The 20,831-nt window shown below is 37.9% G+C and overlaps 1 protein-coding gene across 1 annotated transcript in view; it reads right to left on the bottom strand.

Moving 5' to 3' along the window:
* LOC122805262 (dynein axonemal heavy chain 11-like) overlaps positions 1–20,831 on the bottom strand; it is a 4,596,980-nt gene that overhangs the window by 3,581,924 nt on the left and 994,225 nt on the right. The window contains exons 15-17 of the mRNA XM_044075350.1: positions 11,475–11,697; positions 10,912–11,028; positions 10,196–10,282 (exon numbers count right to left, since the gene is read on the bottom strand). Of these exons, the coding sequence (XP_043931285.1) occupies positions 10,196–10,282; positions 10,912–11,028; positions 11,475–11,697 (427 nt within the window). The remainder of the gene's footprint in view (positions 1–10,195; positions 10,283–10,911; positions 11,029–11,474; positions 11,698–20,831) is intronic.

Below are 20,831 nucleotides of genomic sequence, written 5' to 3'. Positions count from 1 at the left end.
TTCTGAACATTTTTCCTTTAAGCAATGAAACAAATCATATGAACCAATAATGACAACCTGCCCAATTCAGAACATTTCAAAAATAAAGGGCCACTCTACTCAAACTTCTGTCATACAATCCACCAATATCAATCAATATGCAGAATCTTTGCAGAAGTAAAACTCATCTGAATAATTCCACATTAAAGAGATCTGAAACCAGTGAAGAGGTTGTTGCTAGAAAATAACTTTATATTCAGTGTTTCATCTACAAATTCACTGCCTACTGCCCTTGAAAAATAAATTGCCTATGTTATATTAAAAATGGTAAGCTCTTAATATTGCAATAGGGAATGACTGACAAACCAACACGTTCATAGGCATCTCATACAAAGGAGGGCACACATAGTGAAGAACTCCTATTTCATAAAATGCATCAAATACTCAGCAACTGAAAGGGCATGCAATACTAGCACTTCATCTGCTTGGTGTGGGAGTAGCATCCACAGCCTTCTGCACCAAAGGCAATTATGGTACTAACACTGCTTTCAAATTCTACATGGCAAACAGTGGCTACCGTTACCCAAACAAAACAGTTAATTGCACAGTAAATTTCTCTTCCCATGAAACTCATTCCTAATGCCTTACTCTCACATCCTATATTTTTGCTGTCATAACACTATTCAATGTTCTTTAAGCACTCTGTAAATGTGGGTATTAGTTCCTTCAATAATTTAATCTCCAGTTACTAATAAATCATTTCTTACCCAACTAATTTTTCACCTATTATTCAGTACTGTTTGATATTCCAATTCTATAAAAGCATAATCTTCATTACAGTTAGTCTTATCAACCTCACCATTTTTACCACCTACATCACTTGCTTGTAAGGATACAATTCTCTTCTAGTTGCCCTTTGAATCCTCAGTCTGCTGAGAATCCTGAATTACAAGTGTGTCATCTGTAGCATCAAGTTTGATACAGGTCAAGTGAGCTATACTAGTAGAGGGTACTTCCTTTCCTTAATGTGTGCTACTTGCACTTTGCTAAACATGATTTATCATCAGCCTAGTAATTAAAATACGTAAGAGTTTGCCAAGTTGTGCCAACTGCACAAGTAAAACCATCCTCAGCAAGTCCAAATTTATTGCCAACAGTAGTAAGCAAACCCGTTTTCTTACATGAGGAACACAAGTCTCCAAAGTTATAATGTACTGTACCTTAATATACACAAAGCATTTAGTACATTGGACAAGATATGTAATACTTCAGTAAATCAATCAATGATACACATTTAAAGGATGCATTTTCAGTGACAAAACAATTAAAAGTAAAGAATTATAAATCAAAATATATAAATCAATAGCAGAATTCACAGACTTTTTAACAACTAGGAAATGTAAGTCAAATTGTATGAAGGAATCACAATATAGAATTTAATATAAAATAAAGTGCACTGAACTAACCTTTTATTCTGACCTACAGCACCAGTTTTGCATGTGACACTGCTAAACATTTATAACTACTTGAGCTCGCAAACACTTGCGGTCATGGCTCAAGTTAAACATCACTTTGGCATAAGGTGCGGAGTGTCATACCTACAATCTGTACCAAGTTATAACTAGCTAGGCCCTTTATAAGCAGAAACACTCTAGCACTTCAATCTGTCCCTTTCTTCCAACAAATAGTTAAAGAATCAGAGGTAAAAAATAAAATATATCACATAAAGGATACTCCTACCAAGCAGTTAAACAGAAAACCACAAAACATTGAATGGCTAAAGATACAGTCTGCTCATCATGCAACCATTGTTATCTTTTTTGTTTTAAACTCCATGGACATAGCAAAGTACAACACTCAATTAACACGTAGTTCTAACTATTAAGAATGACAAAACATCTACATATAGATTTCATATTTCTCTCTTTCTACAAAAACACACTCAAATACATTAAAGATGTAACACTGACAATGAAGAACAAAGTTTTTGCCTTTAATTTTATATTGCATCCTCACTAGTTTTGTTTGCACTCAGTTTTATCCTGTTATGGTTTCTATATTTATTTCCTTCCACCAAAGTAAGTAATTAACATCTCACCTTATCATCTCAGTACACATCTTTAAGACCTCAGACTTAGCTAATGCATCATATTCCCATTCAGTCTTCAGTGTAGTATATCTTCAAGACTGTGCAAAGGAAATGTCTAAGAATTTCTAGATGCTAGATGGTATGAGTTTCTTCCAGAACTGTGCCAAAGAACAGGATCTCTCAAGAACCATACTCAGATTAGCATTCCCTCTAGAACTGTACTGCAGCAAAAGCGGCTACTTCACAGGGCTAGCTGAGCTGATCTTTAGTGTCCCCATGTGTACAACTACTTTGTGTCATGAATTTCAACAGACTTTCAGCAGAGTAAAAATTCAAGAAACCAGTCCAGTGAGAGTGCATCTTCCACTGTATTATCTGCTTCTCTATATGATGCACAAGCGCTAAAAGCCTTTCTCTAGCACACGATCACTACATCTTTCAGACATACTAAGACTTCTCAGTTTTAAAGATCTTATTTTGCTAGTCTCATTGCAAACCCATTTCATTAACCCATTACTACCACACCTCAATGCAATGCTTCTTTTTATACAATAGCTTCACAGATTCTGTACTCTGTTGCCATACTAACGGGTTTACAGATCTCCTTTTACAGTATTAGTTTTCCTGAAACATTGGATACTCTTTCATATTCACTATAATAGTTCTATATGGCTGCACTTATAACTACATTGCATAGCAAAGGCCATTACAGTACTCATAACTACATTATATTTTAATGGCCACTACAGTATGCATAACTACACTATCCTACACTGTAGTGATTAATATAACACAGAGACACATGTTTTTAAACAGCCAGACAAGTAATAATTACATCATGGCAGGATGGAAAAAAATCATAGCAAATCAATGTTCCAATTACTCAGCACAAATTTAATCACAAAGTAAACTACATTCCTAAATTCATATAATGTTAGCCCTTAAAAAGTTGCAATGAAGTTATTTTAAACTTAAAAGACTTTAGTCTACATCTCATGTGACTGATCAATCTGGAAAGGATATGTGCAACTTTCACAAAGTCGATTGCTTTTTTTATCATTTTAAAAAATAAGTATTTTTCAATGTCATTGCTGTCACCAGGGAGACTAACAACCTATGATCGACAATTCAAAAGTGGCTCTGAGGAAAGCAACTATAAAGCACGCAAACTTCTAAGCATACAGGACTTTGAACTAGTAGAATCTATACACAAAAGCTACATCACTGAGGAAATTTACTTTGGCAGTTAATTAATCTCGTTGTACAGAAATACACTCTATCCTTCTGGTGTTAGCTTTGACCAAGGTAAAACTTGAGCCTACCCAGCCTTCTTAAGAAGACTTTAAGCTAGTGTCCACATTTCAGTGTTCAAACTACTGCCGGCACAAGGAAAAGGGAAGTGGCTTGCCTAGGCCAATTAACAATGTTAAAGCAGATAACATCGCTTACCTCTCTGTGAAGCAATGAAGGAAGGTCTCTAAGTGCCACAGCTGGAAAACTCATTGCTCCTACCTTTGTGGAATCCTTCTCTGCTCCTGAAATGGCTTGCTTGCTCTGATTCTAATGGCAATACCCTCTTTCTGGACACAACACAACATCTCTGCTGGCCCATCTGAAATTCAAATTCCGCGCGCGAAAATGGGACCTGAAAGGAACCTGTTGAAGAAAGTCTAGGACCACTAACAGAAATATATGGAAGCTAACTCACTAGACTCACCTTGATGCTGGAGGAAGCCTGAGACCACATGCATAATGCATACATACAGGCACACATACCCACCATACCTCTCAATGTCTTAACACAAGAAATCTGGACAAAGCCGGTTGTGATGTTGGAGACAAAGGCCCAAAACTACGGACACATTTAGAAAATTGCTAGAAAAACAGGATTTGTGTTCCAATGCATTTTCTGAATGATATGAAGTCTGAAACTGAAATGCATGTCATTATTTAATGACTTTAATCCTTAGTTCAACTCAGTGATTTGTCAAAAAACAAAAACAACATTTTTATGAGGAACAGACCAAAAATATAAGGCTAAAATCTGGACATTCTGTGAAAATCTGTACAGTTGAGAGGTATGACACATACAACCCCTACTTCCTTGGAAAGTGGACAGAACAACAAGTTTTGCATTAGTATACATTTTCTGAAGGATATGAAGTCTAAAGCTCAAATGTCTGGTATTATTTTCTGACTTCAGTCCTCAATGATTTGCCAGTAAAACACAATTTTATGAGAAACAAATAAATGAAAATATGAGGCAAAAATCTGGATAATTGTGAGGAATGAACCCTCCCCTACACACACTCCCACATCCCTCTTACTTACAAAGACACACACACACGGCTGAATAAAGGTCCTTTTGTTCAGTTCTCTTGAAATGTTATTTTGGTTCTGAAAGAAATCAGATTTGACGAGGGCAGAGGCATACAAATCACAAATTTGATCAGGTGGACAAGGATGAATTTAAGATGGCCACCTTGTAGTCAGAGAAATGGGGCCGATAGTGACTTGGAGGTAGATAATCTGTTCCCAAGATATACATCAGGGATCGCTAGTGCCCTACCTACTGTATGTGTTTCAGCTATTCTTCCTGTTTATAAGAACCTGCACCAGTGCCCTTCTGGGCTCTGACATCTTACTTCATAGGCTCATAGTCATATACTAGGCTAATGACCACCAGGGTCTTTATAAGCCTAGCTGTGCAATCCAGCCCAGTTGTGCCCCTATATAACATGGGTGTTTATTAGAGGGTATGCTAGTTACTAAGTTTCTCCATTTCCCGTTCATTGGTCAAGGTTAGATTTAAATAGGGTTAGGGATGGGCTCTGCATCACATGGATGGGGATCATTTCCTCCATCCTTGTGGCCTGTTAGAACAAATTGGTAACAGCTGTAAATTACATGTTGTAGTGGCTTCTTTATAATTATCTAATTTTGTCTCTATGACTACTGCTAATTGCACTGCCTAGCCTTGAACTCTTTAGTCTCAGGGCCTAATAGCAATGATTTTGCCGGAAGGCTGACACAGTTCGAGATGGGGTCTGTCTCATTGCAATGCTCCATGGATTCTCCTGCCCATTCCCATTCCATGTGGTGGACAGACAGACAAGTATCCACCCACTGTCAGCTTCTGTAATTATCCTCCTACCTTGAAATGATGGTTTGCATAAACTTTTCTAGTTATTAGCTTTAAATATTAAAGAAATCTGAATACTAATTTAACAGGAAGAATGAATACCCACTAAGCCCAGAAAAAGTTCCATCTACAAAATGCTCTCAAAATTGTTCGAATGAGGTTGCATCACATCAAAAATACACTTTTAAAAGTATTCTCTTACATATTTTTGTATGTTACAAAGAAATTGTATGAAATTAACTTTCAAAATAAGGGGAGGAAAGCAGACAACCAAGTGATATGCCAAGCCAAGCAAGTCCAGCACTGAATTCATTATCATCAAATATTAAAATGCACTACAATATTCATCAGAATTCCAGAAAATGCAGCACTGTATTTTTCATTATTATTATTCTCAAATGCCTTAGGCTTAATGATATCTATCCAATCAACAAAATGAAATAAAATAAATGCCTAGGTTTAAAAAAAAACTGTCATGCTGCCTCACTGCTCATAGAAATAGATGGTTTTAGGATTTGATACATTATACTATGGAAGCTGTTATAAAATGTTCCAACTGTTATACCTCTGTCCTACCTTGTACCTAATTAGGGCAAATAGAAAGTAATGGTCAATTAAACCCCTTTGTGTACAGGCAGCAAGAGAAAAATAACCCATCAAATTGCACTTTAAAAATAAACATTACCCTTTACTGCTCTTCACTTAACTTCAAAACAAGTTAGAAACTCAGGAAAGGTATAAGTCAATTAGATTCTTATATATGATCAGTTCACACATTACTGTTAAATAGAGTTAAAATATAGTAATGATGAATTGCTGGCTAAAATGAAATCCATAAGCTAGCATATTTTTATCCACAATGGAGAACAAGTGTGTAACTTATGTCCCAACTTCAGCCAACTTGTGAATCACAGCAGAATCAAAGTTATATACACATGGGTAACGTTAGCTAAGATAATCAACCAGTAACTGTATTAATGGGAAACTACTCATCTCCAAAACCACAAAAAAAGAAATAGAATTATCTTGGTGTACAATAAGCATGGATCACCTGGAATGTCATAGGTGATCCTTTACAAATCAAAGGAATAAAAGTATCCCCATTAATTAAACACACTGAGCAGACCTAATATCTTCCCTACCTCTCCCTCAATGGCATACATGTCATATAATACATTACATATACATATAATACATTACAATACATATAATACATTCCTGTCAGAATCACATAATCAAAAAGGCACTTTAAACTATAAAGGAAAGGATACCAAAAACTTAAACTATGTAAGTATTCAATTTGTAGAAAATTTTGACTGATCTAAGCAGAAAATATACTACAGCTAAAAACCACGCAAATAAAAATAAACATTTTCAAACATTGTCCCTATTTCTGTCCAACTTACTCATACCTTCCCACTTCCAGTAGTGTTTTCTGAAGAAGTAAAAAATCTAACCATGTTTTTAATGGCTCATCTTCATTCGGGATCCCTTAAAAAATAAAGCTTGCAGTGCCTTCTTTGGATCACTTCAGACTTCATCCTCATGTCTTGTACTCGCGCACATACACACACAACTTCCCATGAACGAACTGAACACTCGTTGACAATAAAGCCGCCAGCCTCTGCTGTATTTAAAATTACGCCTGCGGCGGAATCGGACCGAAGAACACTGATGGTACATGCCGTTCTTACAGACGAAGGCCCTTAAAAAAAAAAACTTTTTTTTAAATTAAACTAAATTAAATGTGACAGCCCCAAAAGTGCTGCCCGCCTATGCCCCTCCTCCCAGCTACACCACTGACACAGACAAAGTAAAACATTTTTTTTTAAAGAAAATTAATTTCCCAATGGCTATCCAGTTCCAGGGGGGTGCAAGTGCACCCCCTTGCACCTGCCTGCGGGCGCCCTTGCCAGCTTCATACCTCTGCTGGAAACTGTCTTGGTACTATGGTTCTGAGTTTGAAAATGAATGCAACAAAGCCAGCTATTTCCCCACCCCCAAGTCACAGGTATTTACAATTCTGTGTCAGAAATGGCTATTAAGAAAAAATCTAAGGAAGTTATTGATGTAAGTCACACTGACACTCTTACGAGTGATGGTATAAAAAGTAAGAAATCATACCCTTTTCTTTTTTTTTGTAATAAGCCAGTGGCTAGACATGACCAACATGTGTTTACATCATGACTATGCCTCTCAAATGCTTTTGACAAAGTACTTTGATTTTAGCCTCCCTTCTACCACTTACTCTGTGGCTCCAATTTCTTCTTCAACTACAGCCAATAAAAGGACCAACAGTACAGTGCAGTGCAGAATCAGACAGAAAAAAAAGTGTAGGCCCTTTAAAACCTGATGTAGCAAGAGGCTTGCTTATCTGTCCAAAAGGAGTCTAAAGATTCATTGGTCGCTCTTTTTTTTTTCCTCTGGCTTGCATGGGTTCCATTCTACTCAGGATTTGTTTCAGTGTAGCCTAGGTGGAACTGACAACATTACCATAAAGTCAGCTTTCTGGACATATAGACTTCAGTTTACCTGTGCAATTTCTGATGATTCCAGACCAAAAGATTTGTTTGTTGGTTTGGCTGGCTGCCTTTGTCACTTTTTTTCTCTGGGTCTGGTCCCACTGTTCTGTGGGGCAAGCCTCATCTTTGAAGAGACCACTTGTGCTATGTGGACTGTCACAGATTGCTGCTGCTGCTGCTGTCTGCAAGCCACTGTCAGATTTTTTTTTTCTTTGCAGTTGCGCTGTGGATTCAACGTGTGGATTACTCAATCCAGACTACAGATGTTTGCTGTCTGTTACTGTGAGGTGCGAGTCAGTCTGACTGAAAGAAGAGGGAGTCAACTGTCAAAACACAGAGTAAATAAAGCAAGACAGAGATTGATGACCTATCCTTTATTTTGCCTAATATGTTTCATCTGCTACTGTTAATGTTTTGTTTCCTGGCCAATCGTTGAGGACTGCAATCAAATAATTAAGCCATTTGCATTTCAGACTTCATATCTTATATGTATTTCAGCTGTCCCTAATTTGTGCCTCATATTTTATGTCTGCTTGTGGTAAAATCTGTGTTTTTCTGGCAAATTTTTGAAGATTAGCCACTAAATAATGATGAGCATTTGAATTTTACACATCATAGCCTTCTGGAAATGCATGCTAATACATGACATTTTATTCTAGCATCTTTTATAGTATAAAAGAGCATTATTTAAAACCTGCCTTTGATTTTTGGGGTATTTAATCCCACAGTATTTTGGCTTTGTGCCTGATTCTTGAGCTGAGAAGTTGAGATATGCATATATGTATTATATCCTTCAGAAAATATATGGTAATATATGGTAATTCTAAACCTGTTATTTTAACAACTTTCTGAGTATTTCTGAGCAATATTTAAAATCTGTCCGTGATTTTGTACTTTTGTCTTCATTACCTTTTGCTTTGTCCTTGACTTTTACACTAAGAGCTATGAGAAAATTTGTGTTGGTGATATGATATTTTGACCTTAATGCTACAGTGTTTTAAGTATGTCTTAAAATAGGCTTGAGTTATGTAAGTGTGTGTGTTTGTGGGTGGGGGGTGATATCATAATAGTCTGCACTATTATGTTACCTGACAACAATAAGCCAAAATATATTGCTATGATTATTTATTTATTCATTTGTATGCATGCATATGTATACTGTATGTTTTTGACAGCAAGGATATATGGATACCACATGTGTCTGACAGCAAGGAGCTGATATATGTTATAGTTGCCATAATCTATGTATTACTTCAATCATTTCATAACAATTGGACATCTGAGATGACAGTCAACCAAGTGACTGTGTGTGTGTGTGTGGGGGGGTACTCCTGAGAGCTTGTAATAGCTCAGAATGTGTGTCTTGACAACAGTGATCTAAAATATAGTACTATGCCTGTCATTTGTATAAGCACTGACTTTATAAAGACTTCATAGCAAGGTATGTTTTCTTCCTCTAAGTATCTGGCTGTGGCACTAATACATTTGGTGACTAGATGTTTGGGACTCAGGCTTATGTAACCTGTTTGCTGAGGTTTAAATGGTTTAGTAAAATAAAATTCCTGGTAAGCAGCCATGGAGCCCATTAGAACAAGGTTCTGTTCTCTAGTTTACCTGTCGTGCCTTTCAAGAGGGCAAATTTATGTATTATGCCTTCTCCTGGGAAGCAAATTTATGCATGCACACACACGATCGCGGACGCGCGCACACACACACACACACACACACACACACACACACACACACACACACACACACAGGCATATGTCATTTTATTCAAAACTCATCTTATCAAAACTCAACCTTATCTAAACTCAGTTTATCTTAACCTGCAAAATTAAAAAAATATATATTTATTTATTTTTTTACAGGTGGGGAGTCAAGCCCCTCCTGCACCTACATGTGGAGGGGCTCTACCCCTATGCCCCTAACTTAAATATAACAACTACATGGTAGCACTACAGCCGAAGAAAGAGAAAAAAATACTGGAAGTGCGCCATCACCTTGCACAATACAGCACACTGTCATACAGCAAATTGAAATATTACTCATGCATCTGTAAAAGAACATATCAGTGATTTTTTCCAGGTTTAGATAAAATAACTTTAGAGACGTTATGTTTAGACAAGCTGAAATTCAATAAGTTGAGTTTTAGATAAAATTACTTACACCCATATATGTGCATGTATTTTTATGCATGAAAACTCTAAAAATGTGCATGAACTCGACATCCTAGATATAAAATGATAATGTTCTGTGCTGCAACATGTCTGCCATGTAATTATTTTTCAAAAGTATCAAAAGTTGACAGTTAACATTATGTAAAGGATCGTGATGGCTGATGACAAAAATGCTGACCTGTTTATGCAAACATTTGCAGAATAAAAGCGGGAAACAAAATATTGTTTGTCATAGGACTGCATGTGACTAACACAATGTGAAAGTAAATGAAAAGTAGTGTACCTTGTCTATATGGATGTAAGGGTCTTCTGTGTCAAAATGAAAGATGATATCACTTTTAAATTGTTTCCAGAATTCATTCTGTTTAACCTGAAAAATAAAACTAAATTATTAGTTGAATAGTAACTTTCCATCCTTTGGTCGTCACCCCCACACACACACACACACACACACACACACACACACACACACACACACACACACACACACACAGAGTCTATTTCAGAAATATTGCATCATAATAGAACATCTATAGCAATACTTACTTTAGCCAAGCCTGATGCAGCATGCCTAGGAATGACTTTCATGAATAATTAAATGATGCAAAGTAATACTACAGTTTGAGCTGATCTAAAATTCTTTTCACCCAGAGGGTTGAACAGTCAACAATTCTAAATTTAAAAATTCTCAATCTAGTCCAATACAACAAACTTAAATCTATATTTTGTCTGCTGACAGCAATACTGAGTACATATCAGAAATGAGAGGATTATTTGTAATTCTGAGCAAAAGAGGAGGATGCATCACACCCATTTTTGAAGAAGGGTTTACATTATCAGATTCATCCAGAATCCATTACCAGCAAACACTGAACTGTTATCTTCAGACAGCTTTTTCTCCGAGTTTACAATTTCCTGGTTCAATGAAGCTTACCTCTAGCTTGTTACCAGAACAAAAAGGGAAAAATCATTTGGTTCAAAGCTCAGAGATGATCTTACCTCAAAACGTATGCATTTTCTTCTGATAACTGAGACTTCATTCGACTGCAGAGGAGCTACTTCATGCTTTACAGTGAAAGCAATCTTTTTCAGGTTCTTCCATTCTTCTGGCAGTTCCTTATAACATTACAAAAATAAAATTTGCAAGTATTTATTTTTAAAAATATTATTTTTAAAACATGCTGACATTCAACAATAAACTTAGCCGCAAGCATCACAGACATTCCAAGTTGGATATTTTCTAAAATACATCCACAAACATTTTCTCAACACATCTTATTTTCAGTTCTTACTTTCAAATATGAACTCAACTTGCTAATGTCTTGTAATATATACCATATGCTGCAGTAATGTTTATAAATTATTCTGTCTTTAATTGTGCAGCACCTAGTTTTGTTTCTAGAACTTAGCAATGTTTACCATGTAGAGTATGTAGTTTTATAGCACTAATTGTTTGTAAATTATTAATACTAAGTGACAGTATATCTGACAGAGTAAAAATTAGTTTCAACAAATATGTTTTAGTGCTAACAGTATAGATGAATGATAAAATATATACCTACCTCTAACTGTGTATAAACCTCTTCAGGTATCTGCTGTCCATATATTTTTAGTAGCTTTGCTGTTAATTTTAATCGTTTGAAATTTTCATCTGTTGTTGACTGTCTATCACGGATAGCCATAAGATGTCTCATTATTTCAACTAATTCTGTGTAATTCCCTTCTTTTACTTCTTTTGCCAACCCCTTTTCAGTTTCACTGATGAAGTTCTCCAGTTCACTGACACTGGGCAGTAGAGTGAAAAGAGAATCGGTAATGTTTAACCAGCTAATGTAAACACTCATTTCAATAATGTCTCTATAGTAAAAATTAGCAAATTAATCAGAGTTGACCTGCAAATAAACCAACCTCTATTTAATCAAAACATGACAAAGATGAAAGCATAACAGCATAAATAAAAGCACTAGCATGGTGGAACATGACAAACATTGTACCATAGCATAACAGTGCATCGACCTTTGACCTTACTTTTAAGTTATTTTCCTTGTAATTTCTGTCATTCATATACTGAAGCCAGAGCCACAGGATATATTTTGGGTAAGGTTGAAGAAAGAACAGTTCTCTAAGATAGAAATGTTTCTTAAAATTGCTAATGCAACATCATAGTAAAACATTCTGAGATTACACCATTCTAGCTCTTAACAGTCAAGTGACCAGGAAAGACTGGCCCTTGAAAAGCAGCGTAAATGTCCAGAGTCATGACATGAGTCTCAGCATGCATTCAGACATTTTGTTTATGGCCAACTATATCCTGTAAAGCACCTTGGAATGGTATTCAGATTTAGGAGAGAGAGGTTAGAATCTGCAACTGCTGTTTTGCAAGATCTATGAACAGGATGTGCCCTTATATGTGCTTATCAGTAGGGATTGGCTATATTCAAGCCGAACCATTAAAACTAATTTACAAACACCCTGCATGCTGAGGGATGTACAAAATCAGACAATTTTTCGTAGGAGCTGAGCTGTATATATAGTTTACAATGGAATTATACCAGAGTAGGTTACAAAGAAAGGATGCAATGTACCCAGATGTCCAGGTTTCTAAATGGTGCCATAGGTGTTCATAGGTGTGTACTAGGTTAATGGCCCTGGGGTCTTTACAAGCCTAGCCCATAGAAGTGCCCTGGCATTGTGCGAGGTTGTGTCATTGTCTTGATAATGCTAACACAGAGGACGGTAACTTCACAAATGAGGGAAACCTCTTCAAGACATCAGCAAGAACCAAAACAGCAATACTTTTGTCCATAAATACAATTCTGGGCAATTCATTTACTCACAAGTTATTTTCTAAATGTTGTTGCATTAGGAAGGAAAGAGAGACAATTTCTGATAAAGACCAAGTCATTAGTGTATAAAACAAGGAAGAAGTCAAGAATGTTAACAGGCCATTTTTAAGATTAATGTTAAACTAAGCATACCACATTTAATCTACCAAGGAAGCTATTTTAATGCTGAAATATCCATGGAGTATGCATGACTGCAAATTTTCCAAGATTTCTCAAGACTAAGGAGTGAAAAGATAAGTGACAATTGTGTTTTACAACTGGGTCAAAATAGGAATGACAGTGCCTGTGGAGGAATGGCTACAGAAAGACTGCAAATATACATACAGGAAAAGATGAAGACCCATGGAGGTATTTTCAAGTCTTTCAGATGGAGACCATCAGTTCTTCACTGATCAAGATTTTTGATAATTCTGAACTCCTGACAGGCCTACAATTTTTTTAAACAATGCTATAGGATGCATAAAATGATGGAACCCTGACTGTATTCAGCTGACCTGGGTTTGATTTGTGACCTGGGTGCTGTAGGAAATAACTAGGGAAGGGGAGGAGTGAAGAATCACTCCCTGCTTCCATCCCATGAGGGATAGTACAGAGTGGGAGGTTGAGGTGTGTCTTACAGGGCATGTCTTCTACTAATGAATTTCCAGTGGAAACCAACAAGAGACAGCTCCTCAAAGATGGGAGGGCATGGCTGCCTGATAGGGTGATGAAGGGCCCATGCTTTTCCTATTTTCTGTCCTTACTCAAGTGCTTAGATAGAATGCAGAGAAGATATGAAGGCAAAGAAGCAAAATCCCCTGATGGCTGATTAGATGACAGCCATGTCATATCCAGCATCTGTCCAGTGTAGAACAAATGGGCAGTGTCAAAGCAATCAGACAGATTCTAAACAGGCAGGAGTGGGAGCCAAAAAATTAGATTAAAACATATTGTAGGTTTCATTGTAAAAAGTGTCACCAGAGGGTCCACAGTGATCAGGACTAATATAATGCTGGTTCTAAAGTGATCACAAAGGAAATCATTCTTAGAAATTAACTCTTCTAACTCTTTACAAAGCAGATAGTTTTGCCATGACTTCCTTTAGATATACTACTCTGGGTAATATTTTCCAGATTAAATGTAGAGCATTCACCACCTTGATATTTTAGGACTGGATGAATTATGTTACTTTTAAGATCCCCTATACAACATAAACATCCAACCCACTGACAGCAAATCTGAAGATGTCAATTTGTTGAGTAACATGCTCACTGGATTTGTGGTTTACAGCGCTAAAGTGTTACTGGGAAATTTCTGCATAGTCTGGTGCCTTGACCTGTATTAGAAGATCAATAGTGAGAGAATGGTCTCTGCTCTAGTTTGTGCTTTTATATTCTGCATATCATTTACTTGCTTGCATTCTAGGTCTGCCCCATCCCCCATTAAAGTTTCTGAAAGACCTCCAATATTGCCTTTATTTGATTGCTAGCCTCTGTAGCCAGCCTGCTTATTCCTTTTTCCCAATTCTCCCACCCTTCTGCGGTTATTGATTTATAAGGCTGTTTCTCTTCCCTCCACCCTTTATGATTATCTGATTTCCAAAGTCCTTCCCTCCTCTCTTTCATTGCTGCTAGCTACAGTATAAGATATTTCTGTACTCTTCCTACCCATTGTTTTCCAGAGACCATGATACTGAGTGACCACCCAGCGAACCAGCATTGTTCTTGAGTAAACCTTCCTTTAGTACATAGTGTCTCCTGCTCATTTTGCTGGAGCTCAGCAAAGCTTGTAGTCCTAGCCGGCATTCCAATAGTGTTTTACTTGTATCCAGTGCTATCCAGGAAAAGTTAAGTACCTTTGATTGTTAAATCGCACTTGTTATTTTGAGAGATCGCTTTTGTTTCCTGCTTTTACATGTGCATTTCACTGAATTTTTTTGTAAACAAATGCTCTTCCTCTCACTGTTACTGTTTTGAATATACCTTCAGCAAAGAATTTCCAACTAGTTGTTTAAGTGGTTTCATTATTACTGCACCTGTGAGTCTTCTACTGAGTTTTTACATCAGAAGAACTGGGTTTATTCATCTTGTACCAGGATGTGTTTGTCTAGTATATCTGAGTTAGGAAATACACAAAAGGACTCATAATGTAGTCATTTTGTTATTCAGAGGGCTCATTATTTAATTTCCTGTTTTTTTTTCTGTACTGTCATAAAATTTTGCATGTTTGCATGCATTAGCAGTGCCCTGTACAGTAGCAAACATCTAGAAAGCAAATTTTCCCTCTAGAACAGTCCATACAACTGAAAACTGTAAAGCCAGAATATAATGCAAATACATTGTATGCCAGTAAGTTTAGAGCAGCTAACTGGGCCCTAAGTGGCAATACCTACAGCTCTAGTAGAATTCAGCATTGTATAAACATTAATGCTAGAAGAATTTAGTACTGTTTAGCATAATCTGCCCAGTAATGCACCCTTACTAGTCTGCACAAACAAAGCACCCTTACTAGCCTGCTAACCCCAACACGCATCCCCCTTGTAGCTCACAAATCAAGGGACTGGGCAGTATAGACATGCAATTTCCTAACTTGAGACAATGTAGCAATTATCTCATGTTTACTGGCAACCACTTAATCCTTAAAGAATAAGAGACAATATGTAAGAGATGTAATTGCACAATGACACTGGAGGTTAAACTCTTGCATACAAGTCTACACCAGGTTGTCAAAAACCGCACACACAGCACACACCTCACATAGCACACAACACACACAGACTAATGCATGCTGAATTACTTAAAAGCAATCTTCCTAAACAACAAAGATCTAGACCGCCTGCTGTCAAAGCTATGCCTCAGCAAGCCCAAAGGCACTCAGAAAAAACTCTTAACATCACATATACTGTCACTCTCATTGGATCCCAAAATACTATGCCCCTAAGGACAGCAAATACAATTTTCAGGACTCTTGTCATAGGGTACTCCATTGGAAGATATACTGAGCCCTTCTAACCAGGCTGAACAAGGAGAAGATAATTGTTTATCTAGAGCTAGGATCCACAAAATCATGCATATACTTAAGTCATTATGCCACAGGCACCAGTATGGTTCTAGCACAGTCCATGTAGGAGTAGATAACCATGCACTTACTATATAGGAAAAGAGACATTTTGGAGCTTTCAGACTCTCTGTCTCAGGCTGGTATAAGCCTGGTACTGAGCAGCATTTTACCATCACCGAGGATGATGCCATAATATGAGCAATAAATGCTTGTTTTCAACAACTGGCTGTCTTTGTGGTGTCATTCTATGCAGCTCCAACACTTGTCATTTTGGGAGGACATGGTTAACAGACCATGTTGCTTTACCAAGGATGGTCTGCACATTTCCCCTCAAGACTTTTGAATACTGGCTAAGGCTTTGTCCACCCCCATAGTGCCTTTTTTAGACATTGCCAAACTGAAAACCTTCTGATGTAGCAAAATTAACTCAACAGAACCTCAAGTTCTTACTGCTCAATGCCAAGAGCCTAAAAAAACGACACTCCCTCCAAGCCTTCCTCACACTCGAGAATTTAGATATATGTGCAGTAATTGAGACATGGTTTGAATCAACAGAGTACCCCAATGTTTCAGTGCCTTCTATACTTTTAGACCAGTAGTTGCACAGTCACAGGCTATAGGTGGAGGTGTCTCAATTTACATCAATAAGAAGCATACCTCTAGGGTGGTCTAACAGGATGACCTGCTGGAGTTCCTCCCTGTGCAGATCAGCAAAGACAAAATCCCGCACCATATCCTAGTCAGATATAGGTTACCCTCCATGTTCCAAAAAGCTCACACTGTATACCTGGACCTACTGGAGACACTTACCATCCAACCTAACACCCTACTCATGGGAGACTTTAATTACCCCTCTATAGATTGAGAATCCTACACAGCCTCAAATCTACATGCACAGAGATTCCTGGACTTCGTAAATACAAACACCCTTGACCAAATATTGAATATGCCTACTAGAGGGTCCAACATATTGGACATCATGCTCATAAATACAAGAGAATGCCGCACCCTCCCCTCAAATGTCACGTCCTCCCTGGTAAGGTTGGACCATAAAGCTGTCTCCTTCAAAATCAAAATCATCTCCATAATCCCTTTAAAACCAGTGATAATTAGGAACTATTCCAAGGAAAATTTCCTGTTATTAAGTGATGGTTTGTCAAACTTCAATGCCCTTCCAAACCCAGAGAACACAGCAGCCTAAGCTGACTTGCTCTCAGAAACTCTGTTCATCCATGTCAATGGCTGTGTAGAGGCTGCTATACCTACTAGAAGTAAGCCCAGAACTAGCCCCAGAAATAATCCGTTCTGGTTGTATCCCAAATTAAACAGGATAGACAACAAAAGGAAAAAAATATGGCAAAAATCAGGAAGGGTAATTCCCATAAAGATAAAAACTCTGTCATCACAGTGAACAGCCAAGTAAGAGGGTTAATTAGGTCAAGCAAAGCCAACTTTGAGGTTAAGGTATCCTCCTAGGTGAAAGATAACTATAAGGCCTTCAGCTATTTCACAACCCTCAAGGGCAGTACACAGCATTGTGCTGAACTGGTGGTTAATGGTGCCACATTCAAACAGCTATGTCAGAAACCTCAAGGAGAGTACACAGCAATGTGCTGAACTGGTGGTCAATGGTGCCACATTCAGAGAGTCTGTTGATATAGCAAATCTGTTAGAGGACAAATTTAGTTCCAACTTTAGCCCCCTGTCTCTCCTAACCACCCCCCAATAATATCTTGAACTATAACCCTTCCAACTATAACTAGGGAGCATGTACTGACTGCACTCACTAAAGCCAAGAACACGGCCTCAGTGGGCCCTGATAACATCCCAAGATGTCTCCTAAACAGTCTAAAATATGATGCATCAGAACTCCTGGAGTCATTATTTAACTATAGTCTTAAAACAGGCTTTGTGCCAAGTGAATGGAAGATTGCAACAGTCATCCCACTTCATAAGGGAGAGCCATCAACAGATTCTGGAAACTACAGATCCATTAGATTGACTAGTCTAATTTGAAAAACCATGGAAAGAATTATCTTGGAAATTATCAGCAAGGACATAGGAGACCTCCAGACACTGGATCCAGCCCAGTTACATCATTAAGGAAATGGATAAGGGGAAAACTGTACATACTACCTATCTAGATCTGGCTAAGGCATTTGATACAATAGCCCACTCAGACAGTCAACAAACTTACAGAACTAGGTACAAACTCATTTACAATACACTGGATAGCTAGATGACTTATTGATAGGACCCAGGAGGTTAGAACCGGTGAGGCCACCTCCACAAAGTGGACAATCACCAGTGGAGTCCCCCAGCGCTCTGTGCTAGGCCAACTTCTCCTTAGTATCTACTTCTCAGATGTCAAAGTCAATGTTAAAAGGCTGTGGCCAACCAAGTGCACTGATGAGTGTAAACTGGGAGCAGTCAGTGAACATCCGCAAGACAAGAACACCCTTCAGGAATGTCTTATTCAAACAAATGCTTGCTGCCAAAGACATGGCATAAAACTCATTATTTAAGAAATGCATTATAGTACCTTTCTGGATGTCTGCCACCTTGGGTAACTACATCATCAATAAAACACCCTTAAAAGTTGATTCACTAGTCCAGGATCTAGGAAATCATGTAGACAGTAACCTATCCTTCATCCAACATATGTACAAGGTAGTAAGAAAATCCTTCTGTGTTGCTCAACTTATAAGCAAAGGCAGACATTTAGGTCCAGAGAGGTCATCATACCACTGTACCTGACCCTCATCAGGCCCATCACAGAGTATACTGCCCCTTTTGTAGGTACCTGACCAGACACATGCAGTAACTGGAACGTCCACAGATGTTTCTTACAAAAAATACAGGGAGTAACCACAATATCCTACACTGATACACTGATCACCTCAAAGCCATGCCTCCTTACTCTGTATCTTACAGATGTCTGAGACGTGATCTTTGCCTGGCATACAAGGCATCCCTGGACACTGTTTTGATTAACCTTTTGCACATCCACAAAACAAACAGCATCAGAACTATTAGAATAAAAGACCTAACTTTTGCTTGCAACATAAATAGGACATGATGGAGAAACAGATATGTTTCTCAGAGAATTCCTACTCTCTGGAGCAGGCTCATCCTCTTTCTGAAACAGTGTTCCTCCATATCCCTATTTAAGAACAACTTGGACTAATGGATGAGTAATGGGAAATTCACCCCTGGTCTGGTCCCTATGTCTTTGATGGATAAAGGCAGTCAGTAAATCACCCCCTATAAATCAAATTTGTGGATCTCATTTGGGGTGCACGGCTAAGTTTTTAAGGACTCTAGTGGTCATTAGCCTAGTATATACTTATGAACCTATGAACCTATAAATAGTATTTACTGCAGTGGATAAGCCCTTGCAGCCCATCTCCATGTAGAAGGATTTTCTCCTATTCCCCTTAATTAAATTTACAAGTTCCATAACTGTATAACTCACTGGAAAGGAGAAACACCCCACAAGGGTGTAGGAACTTCTCATGCATATTGCTATCTTCCAAAGCACCAAACATAAAACCATCCCTAGACTGCTCTCTCAGGTATTAAAGCATTTGGGAACAGGAAGATTACTTCAATAGGAGAGTTTTTGCTGAATGGTACAACTCCTGTCCTTCTTCTGACTTCCCTTCAGTGTTTGCATTATTGTATGTGCCTGTTCCAACTAGGCAAAGCCAAAAGCTTTCATTTTACAGAAATATAAATTCTGATGGAAGATAGGGACCACACTGCTACTTTATTGTTTTATTGTTTATTGCGTAAGCTGCAAGCCATACTTATTCAAAAATGTATTCACTTACTCCACCATGCAAAAAAATTCCTGCCTACTCCAATCAGTCATGAATTCAAACATTGCTTGTTTTGAACATACAACCTCTTCAGAAAGGCTGTTGTGATCATTCAGTGTGCTTTCTGTAAATTAATGCTCATTGGTATTTTCCCTGGGCCACCAACCTTTTATCTCCACACTGCTTCCTCTTCTTCTAAAATCTCTCTTTTTCATACTATGATACCCACTTGGGATATATGTATACCAGAAAGGATCATTAAAGTTTCTAACATGGTAAGTAACCGCCTTGTAAGATACCCAAAGTGGAACATTTATTACTCATGAGATTCTGCAGGACAAGTCATAAACTTAGCAAATGCAGAAATCTTAACTTTTATCTTATTACTAGAAAAAAAGAATCACTCTTGTAAAATAGATGATGTAATTTCAGTTAGCTGCCCAGACACTGAATGATGAGAAGCAGAAGCTGATCCAAGCTGGGGTTAAGATGGCGCTGACCTTGAAGAGAGCACTTTTTCCCTGGGCATTAACAGTACCCAGTGGATAGCTTCAAAGGCCAAAGATGCCTCCAGCTCCATAGGCTCCCTCCTGACCTTCGACAGAATGGAAACTTTGGAACCAATGGGTCCTGATACAAAGACTAATCTTGGCACTAAGCTATTTAGTACTGAAGCCCTGAGTGGAAGAGACAGCTCCACTAATTTTGATGTCAGCTCCAAGACTCTTAAGCATCCAAACACATCAGACCTGAAAGAAGAAGAGAACCAGTTTGGGTCGAAGTTACTTAAGCTATCGGATCCAACAAAAGTGCTCCAGGGCAGATTGGGCCTGAAGCTACTGGCATCAATTGGCAAATTGATACCAGAAAAGAACATAAAGGAGGGTTAGGTGCATGACCAAACACTTCAGGTAACAAACAAGATCTGGGGTAGTAGGATGAAGGCCAGGGACTTATGGTTAGGAGAGGAGTCAGAGCCCTCGAACGGAGAAACTTCAAGATCAGTGCTGAGGTCAGATCCAGTTGGATCTGACAACCCAAACTTGAATCGGATTAAAGTAAACAGCATTGGATCAAAAATTTTATTTCCAAACAACTAACTATACAGTATATAAAAATAGCAGAACGGAGGGTGGTAAAGTAGCTAGTGCAGCAGTGAGAAATTCGAATATCTACTCTTATGGGGATGTCCAACTTATAAAACTGCACTATG

The sequence above is a fragment of the Protopterus annectens genome, chromosome 6.part1 (genome assembly GCF_019279795.1).
Source record: "Protopterus annectens isolate FY-2018-M chromosome 6.part1, PAN1.0, whole genome shotgun sequence".
In the NCBI taxonomy this organism is placed as follows: Eukaryota; Metazoa; Chordata; order Ceratodontiformes; family Protopteridae; genus Protopterus; species Protopterus annectens.
Note: the sequence above shows the minus strand (reverse complement) of the source record. Positions and strands in the feature narration are given on the sequence as shown.